Source organism: Phocoena phocoena, chromosome 1 (assembly GCF_963924675.1).
Source record: "Phocoena phocoena chromosome 1, mPhoPho1.1, whole genome shotgun sequence".
Lineage (NCBI taxonomy): Eukaryota > Metazoa > Chordata > Mammalia > Artiodactyla > Phocoenidae > Phocoena > Phocoena phocoena.
Window position 1 is genome coordinate 87,653,184 of NC_089219.1, and position 8,429 is coordinate 87,661,612.

The window sequence follows — 8,429 nt, forward strand, 5'->3', positions numbered from 1 at the left end:
CCAAAGTCTGTTTAAAAGCTCTTCTTCTTCCTAGGTTAAGATCTCTGACATCAGAACTTGCCTCCTCGAACTGTATGGATGGGAATGCTGAGCTGGGAGAAGCAAGTTCTACTGGCTATTCCACTGGTTTTAGGAACCAATGAAGTTTTGTCTTTGAACACAGATTTTATATTATTTTTAAAATTTTTACTGGAGTATAGTTAATTTACAATGTTGTGTTAGTGCAGCAAACTTAATCAGCTATACATACACATATTACACACAGATTTTAAATTCCCCTTTTCATGTCTGGTTGTAACTGAGCCTATACATTTACAAGCATAAAGACGCTGTAAAGAGCACAACGATACATAATCAATATGCTTAAACTCTGCTCTACCTTCTAGGAACGCCACCATTCAGGCTATGAATCAAATTAGTGGGCAATGGCAGTTAGCCAAGGGAGCATTGGATTTGAAGTAATAGATTCAGATCCTAGATGTGGCATTTACCCAGTGGAGGAATTGTGTAAGCTCCCTAGATGTGTTAGTTACCACACATAGTACCTGGAATAGTTAATATGAAGAGTAAATGGTTTACCACATCCATTCAACAGAAATGATTAAGGACACCTGATGTCCTTTTGCTGCGTAGCACCAATAAATGTTACTGGCATTTATGTTAAAAGAGCAGCTATCACTTAATGCATGCTTATGTTTAATTCTTAAAAGATAATGTTAAGTATCATCTCAATTTGCAGACAAGAAAGCTGAGGCTTGGAGATATAATTTCATGCATAGTGTTTGAACTCTGGAAGGGCAGTGAATATGCCTCCCTCATTATACAAGTCAAGTAATAGCACTGTGCCTAGCACATAGTAGGTGCATTATCATCATTCCAAACTTTTACAAATAATGACTTTTGGGTACAGTACAAATTTAAAAATGAATATGATACAATGCACACTTAACAGATGGCATCAACACTCCTCCCTGGAAACATTATTTCTTTCAAATTACACAAATAAATGGGATGATTCTTTATAATAATCTTGACAGTAAGAGCTTATTGAAACATTTTGAAAAACAGCATTGAGTATTGGAGTAATAGTCTGTAATAATTAGTAAGGCCATTTCATACTGTTGTCTTTTTATTTTTGCTCTCCTTTCTACAAGAAAATAAGAAAAGAAGTATAAAACCTTTTTCCGTTTTCCTGCTCCACAGAGTAAGTGTATTCGGCTGGCAAAGCCATGCTATAAGCAGTCTAACCATCTCCAATGACCAAGCAGCTACACCCATGTAATCTGCTCACATTATGTTTTCCTCATATGCATGAAGTGACTTATTGTCTCCAAGGTGCATTTACATCCATTTGAGTCTCAAGAACAGTTCCAAAAGGTAGGAAAGGCAGGAAGAAATAAGCCAACATTTTTCAGATAAGGTAACTGGTGCAGAGAAGCAACAGGGATGATGAGTGACAGGGGATAGAGGGGGAGAAGGGGAGAGGAAAAGGAAGAAGGGGCGTGGGAGGAGAAGAGGCAGAAGGGAGGGGGAGAGGCAGGGAAAAGGAAGGGAAAGGAAACACAAGCTGGTTTTCAGGTTCCTGGGCCTTTGCTTCCCCTTACCCCCATCACAATCTCCTAATCAGTATGCAGAGGGAAGGGGATAAATGAAAAAAGAGAGACCATCAAAGGAATGCAGGGAGGAGAAGGGAAAGAGGGAGGGTGAACATGAATGAATGAATATGAATGAGAATATCTAAGTAAAGCAAGGGCCTAAGAGACCTAAGGAGGAGTTTAAACAGATCCATAAATCCTCAAAAAGTACGTCTTAACTTTTAGGAATCTTAGGCATTTCTGACAATCCGATAAAGCCATGGAGGCTCTTACTAGAAAAATGCGTACATATACACACACATACATACATATGTACATACGGTATTTTGTAATACAATTTCAGTGTGTTCACTGCCCCCCCCCCCCCACAAATCTAGTGCTAGGTCCCATTTTAAGAAACATGTCTTAGAAACAGAGGTCCTCTCAGCTCTCCGTGCACTGCAGTTTGCAGATCTAGAACCAGAGGGTGGTTCCACAGAAAAGCAGGTGCCTGAAGCATTGTGCTAATGTGTGCCACAGAGATAAGAAACGTGGCTGCAGATCAGAACAACAGAAATATCTCTGAATCCCTCCCACTGCCACCAACCTCTCCATAACATTTCAAGCTTAATAGGAAACAAAACAATTTCCTACACTACACATTGAAACCACTGTCTACACTAGAACACAAAGTTTCCCATCAAACCAGAAAAAAATGAAATTGAAGATAAAAGTTTTGAGAAAAATTTGACCCTTCTAGTATTGAATCCCTATGACTAAATATCTTTAAAGATTTGTTTAATGTGTAAGGATAAAGGTACATAACAAAAGAACTAAATGCACAGGCTCTAACGATTCTAGCACCGTCATTGTGGGACTCTGGACTGGTCATCTCACCTTTTTACATCCAAGTCTCCTTCGTAAGTTTATTGTGAAGATTAATTATACTAATGGACTGAAAAAAATTGATACAAGTCTGACATCTAATCTCACTAAACATCCTATTTCTCATTTGTAAAGTGGGCTTAATGATAGTGCCTATGTTTAAAGACAGTACTATCGTGGTGAGCATTAAATGAAGTAACACATTAAATGTACATTACACAGCATCTGGTACATAGGAAATATTAGCTAGTGTTAGCCCGCTGAAGAAATGGAGGAGTCGTCAAAGGCAGAAATAACTGACTTGACTGGAAGAACAGAGTTCTAATTGAGTTTTAGTGTTCTTGCTATTCAGACTCCCCAATTTTTGTGGGTGATGGATTGAACTAGGTGGCTTCTATTCACCTCAAATATTTTATCAGCCCTGGAACCCACTAACAAAGGTATTTTGCTAGGTGCCTTAAATAGGTTGTCTTTTTTTTTTTTTAATTTCATTTATTTATTTTTGGCTGTGTTGGGTCTTCGTTTCTGTGCGAGGGCTTTCTCTAGTTGTGGCGAGTGGGGGCCACTCTTCATCGCGGTGCGTGGGCCTCTCTCATTGCGGAGCACAGGCTCCAGACACGCAGGCTCAGTAACTGTGGCTCACGGGCTTAGCTGCTCTGCGGCATGTGGGATCTTCCCAGACCAGGGCTCGAACCCGTGTCCCCTGCATTGGCGGGCAGATTCTTAACCACTGCGCCACTGGGGAAGCCCAAATAGGTTGTCTTGATGAATTATCCCAAACTTGGGAGGACTAACAGTAGCTAACACATATTCAGCTGGGCACTACTCTGATACTTAAATGTCAACTCATTTTATACTCATAGGATTCCAGGAGTGGACATGGGTGGAGATAGTAGTGGGTACCCAAGGCAAGGTTCAAGGAAGGAGAGGTCTATGGGAGAGCTTTAGGCTTTGATTTAACAAGATGGACCTCTGGATATAAGATGCCTTTCTGTCACCATCTACTTCCACCACATTTAGTGATGCAACATCCTTGGTAGCTCCCATGCCTCAGTCTCGGAACCCAGAGGGAGCTTCCTGGGGATGCAGGCATAAACAATCAGAGATGCTCCCTAACCCTCAGTCCTGGTCTTCTCTGTCTTGATTCTGACTCTATGAAGAGGGATGGTCTAGCTTTGTCTCCTTCAAATCATCTGTGTTGCTCAGAGATCTAAGGTACAATAGGGGCTAGTGGCCACTGTATCCAAATCTGGGGGGCAGAAACCATTGTCATCACCAGGTCTTTTAATCAATGAAAAACAAAGATCACTAATTAAATTTATATCTGTAAATTCTGTAGGTAGTGCTTTGGTGAGTGCATACAGATCAAACTGAACAGTACCTGTTTTCAAAGAGTTTATAAACCATGTCATCTTTGTAAATGAGCCCAAATTACAGGTGTTTTCTGAAAACACAATTAAAATAATAATATTTCACAACACAAAAATGACTCGGGGATGAAGAGTGTAAAATTATCTTACACAGATATTTTAATAATAGAAGAGCCCTACACTACTGTCCCCAAAATGTCCTAAAACACCACCTATCAGACAAGTCCCTACTCAATTCCCAATAAATGGAGAAAAACTCAGCCTGACATTCCAGGACTCAGCAATGAGACCCTAGTCTTCCTCTTCTGCCATATACCCCTGCATTCCCCACACACCACTCTTAGAAACAAGACAGACCAATCACTGTTTCAAGAGTACAGACTGCATTTTCTGCTACCAAGCAGTCACTCATGTTCACACTGCTGCCTTCTGTGATGTCCTGACTCAAACTCCATTACAACCTCTCCTTCAAGTCACATCTCAAAAGCCACCCTTTTCTTCATGAAGCCTTTCTTCTCCTCTCCAAATAAAAATGATCTTGTCCTCTTTGAACCACCAGAGGTCTTTGCAGTATATATATATACGTAAATATGTACATAAACACTTTTATTATGGTGATTTACATTATGACTTTTGGTATGATTACCTAATTTCCCAAATTACTGTAAACTCTTAAGGATTAGTGACCATGGTTTACTTCTGAAATTACCTTTATAACCACTACTCTGGCTGATATGGTGCTTGCAACACAGGAATTCAATAAGCATTTACTGAATTACTATTTTACTAATAGTGTTAATGAAATAGTGATCTCTTATGGAGTATCAACTATGGGCAAAGGATGATATTTATATATTATATCTCATTTAATATTCAAAATCCTGTGACTTAGAAAATTAAGGATTAAGGAGCTATAAATTAGTTGTTCAAGGTTACACAGCAAGCAGAATCCCCAACTCTTACCATAACAGCAGGATGCACTTTGAATCTGAATCCAAACTTGTCAGACTCCAAACATGTGCCCCAAGTCAACACTATATAAAAGTGATAAAATTTAAAGAATATTTTCCTTTTAATTTTTAGATAAATAAATTTGGCAAATTTGAAACAAAACCACAGATTGTGGCAGTGAGGAGAGCTACTTTTCAAAATTAACTTTAAGGATTAGAATGAGTTTTGAAGATTAAAAATATATATAATGAAGAATCTGTACCACTACAGTCCAAGAAATGTAAAAGATGGGGAAAGAGACCATTTGAGGCATTTATTTAGAAGAATGATTTATGAGTAAGCTGAATTTGCATATTGTAATAGAAAGGCACAGGTTTGGGAGCGTGACACAGTAGGGTTAAAATTCTGGGTGTAATGTTTTTAGCCTTGGTCCTCGGGCAAGTTACTTAACCTTCCTAAACCTCAGTTTTGCCAAGGGTAGGTGACAGTAATAATAACTGCTTTCATAGATAATGCAAGTATTAGATAGGTATAGGGTATATAACCCAACAAATGATGGGTGCTACTAACATTATTATTAATAATATTGTTTTCATGCAAAGTGACTGTGCTAAGCCAGTGTTCTTGAGAAGAATGCAAAAGCAGGGCTGCCATTACTGTTCCCAAACTTTCACATTATGAGAGTGTAATATTGGGAAGAGCAGAAGCAGAAGCAAAGGCCAGCAGCACAGCTAGCCTGAATATCCAACATTTCCTTCTCTTCAGACTGACTCCCAAATTCTCTCTCTTGTAACTAATGAACTGAAAATCGAAACATGGAAATCAAGTTGGATCCTCCCTTTTAAAATCTCTCAAGAATATTCTAGATCCCCACCCAAGCAGCCTTTCTCATCTTCTTTCAGAGAACATGTTTTTTGGAAGTAGGACAAGCAGTATGGCATTTGGCATCAGTCTCACAGACATCAAACACCACACCCACCATTTTTGTTTTCAGGTGCTTCTAGTTTATTATCTGATCCTCAGGGTCCTCAAATGTCAACTGGAGAGACTATCTCCTGGAAGGGATGCTCTGAGAAGTATATGTGGCCATGACTATTCAGTGCCCAGCACAAAGCAGGTGCTCAATAATGACTAATTAATTCCCTTTCCCCTCTGTGGTTCCCCCTAAGTGGAGAACAATCAAATTCTTTGGGAAACTATGTTATGTCTCTAAATGGCACCTGCCACCATGGATGGATGGTTAGGATCTGAAAAGTGCTATCTCATTTAAATAAGCCACAGAATTGTAATCACCAAGGGATGAGTTACAGACATTACTGATTATGGCTGTACCCAAACCAGTGTCCTGAAAGTGACAGGCTTTTTTCTTAAAAGAAAAAAAAAAAAAAATCCTTGAAAAATCCCTGAGCTATTCAGTCTCCTATAAAACATGTGTCTGGAAACTCAACATCTGCAGAAAGCAAAAGGGCCCAAGAATGACCAATTTATTTTTTTCTCTTACAGCTTTCCAAATAGAGGAGAGAGAACACAAACATGAAGCTGGATTTGGGGTTTCTGATACATTTTAGCAAATTACAACTGAAAAAAACCAAAACATTTTCTGGTGCAAGGTCTAACACTTTTCAAAACAGTATTCTTGGAGCCGTATTTGACATCAACTATCACAGTACCTGTGATAAAGTTACTTTGAAGTTATCAACAAGTTCTTTGGTTTGTGGAATTCCATTATGTGTGTTAGGAACTTTTCATTATTTTGTAAATTATTAACTCATTTCCTCTAAAATCAAAGAAAACATGAATATCCAAACCTAACAGATAAAACATATTCTTAACATTCATTATTGCAATTTACACATTCAACCACTGGGGAAAAAAAGTCCCTTTCCTTTCCCTCTTCATTTTTAATTTCTTATTAGTTATCTGCTGAGAGAGAAAGAGAGAGAGAGAGAGACAAGATGAGCTGTACCACAAGAAGGGAACCTCCAATACTTTGACAGTATTAAAGGAACCATAATAACTATTTTCTGAAAAACACCACCAATTCTCCTACCTATAACTTTGCACCACATTCACATACGTAAATTATTATACGATTATCATTCTAATAATTACATATGTATATCTGTGTATATATGTACGTGCATGTGCCCGTATAGATACACACACAATCCAAAAGGCATTCTCAGAAAAGCTCTATGAGAGAAGGACTTAAGCCGCCCAGGGAATGGAAGAGCGTTTAAATAAATCCTGTAATTTAGGCACAGCTCCTGCTTTTCAGCAAGCACTGCTACTGGAGCCTCTTCATTTAGGAGGGGTCTCATGTTCTTTTTTAGATATTTGTTCCCTGGTCAGCTTAGTCTAATTGGCACTTCCTTTCGAAAGGGAAGGAGGCGGTAAAAAGGGAATTTGCGCCCCGACTCTGGAAGCAGAAGTCCCTTCCACACCCCAGCAGTTGATCGCCGTCTCCCTCCCGCTGGCCCCGCTGCTGCTCGTCTTCCAGTCGCAATGTGAGAGGTGGCAGCCAGCGGAGCAAGGCCACAGCGTAGATGAAGTCAAGATTCAGCCGGATAACTCACCTCCTTCCCAGCCCCGACTCCCACCCATTACCGTCTACAGCCCCCTTCCCTCCCATCCCCCTCCGTGTCACGCTAAGTTGCAGCCACCGCGGGGGGTAGCGGGGGTTTGGGGGCGGCAGGTGGGGAGAGTTGGGGGCTTCCTTCGGACCCATACCGACGCGCCCTAGAAGAATGTCCTCTGGGGAAGGGGCTGCCGTCAACTTGGAGGAACTTAGAAGGCAAAGGCTGCCGCGCCCCGACCTCAGCGGGGCCTCAACCCTGAAGGCGAGGGGCGGAAAAGGGCAGTCGGGGCGAGGGCGGGCACCCCCGGGCTTACCACGAGCACGGGGACCCCGGCGGCCAGCGAGTAGAGGAGCACGGGGGGCACGGCGCTGCTGTCCTCCGGGCCCGGGTAGGGCTTGCGGTAGGCGCTGTCGTGGCAGAAGAAGCCCTGCACGTTCACAGTGAACGTGTCCGTGTATTCGAAGTAGTACGCCAGCATCACCGTCCCTGCCATGATCACCATCTGGAAATAGAGCATGCTGCTGGTGAGCGCCGCGGGCAGCCGGGGCATGCACGCCTCCCGGGCCGGGCCGAGCCGAGCGGGCGGCGGACGGGCCCCCTCCCGGGTCCGCCGAGGCAGCCACCGGGGGCGCGGCGGCGGGGGCGGCGGGAAGACGAGGCGCGGGCGGCAGGATGGAGCCGCCAGAGGAAGAGGCGGAGGCAGGTCCGGGTTTCGAGGCGCCGGCTGGCTGCGGAGGAGGTGGCTACCCCCAGACGAACCCCCGCTCCCCTCCCCGCCCCCTGCCCGCCGCAAGCACCGCCCGCCCGGGCGCGGGGTCGCGCGGGAGGGCGGGGAGTCCCGGGCGGCGGGTCGCGGCCAGGAGAGACACCGTTCGCTATGCAGCTGCGCGGGGCCGAGCCCCCAGGCCCGCCCGGAGGAGGGGCGGACCGGGCGGCGGCGGCTGGGACAGCGGCACCTGTACCCCTCGGAGGGCGGACGCAGTGGAGCAGGCGAAGCTCCTCACAGGGGTAAAAACCAAAAGGGGGGGAGGGGAGGCAGTAGAGAAGGAGCTTCTAGAAACTCCCTTCTG

General features: G+C 43.4%; 1 protein-coding gene across 1 annotated transcript in view; it reads right to left on the reverse strand.

The window, feature by feature from the left end:
• PLPPR5 (phospholipid phosphatase related 5) overlaps window positions 1-8,000 on the reverse strand; it is a 126,167-nt gene extending 118,167 nt beyond the window's left edge. Inside the window, exon 1 of the mRNA XM_065884367.1 lies at window positions 7,673-8,000. Within this exon, the coding sequence (XP_065740439.1) occupies window positions 7,673-7,909 (237 nt within the window). The 5' untranslated portion in view covers window positions 7,910-8,000. The remainder of the gene's footprint in view (window positions 1-7,672) is intronic.
• Between the last annotated feature and the right edge of the window lie 429 nt (window positions 8,001-8,429).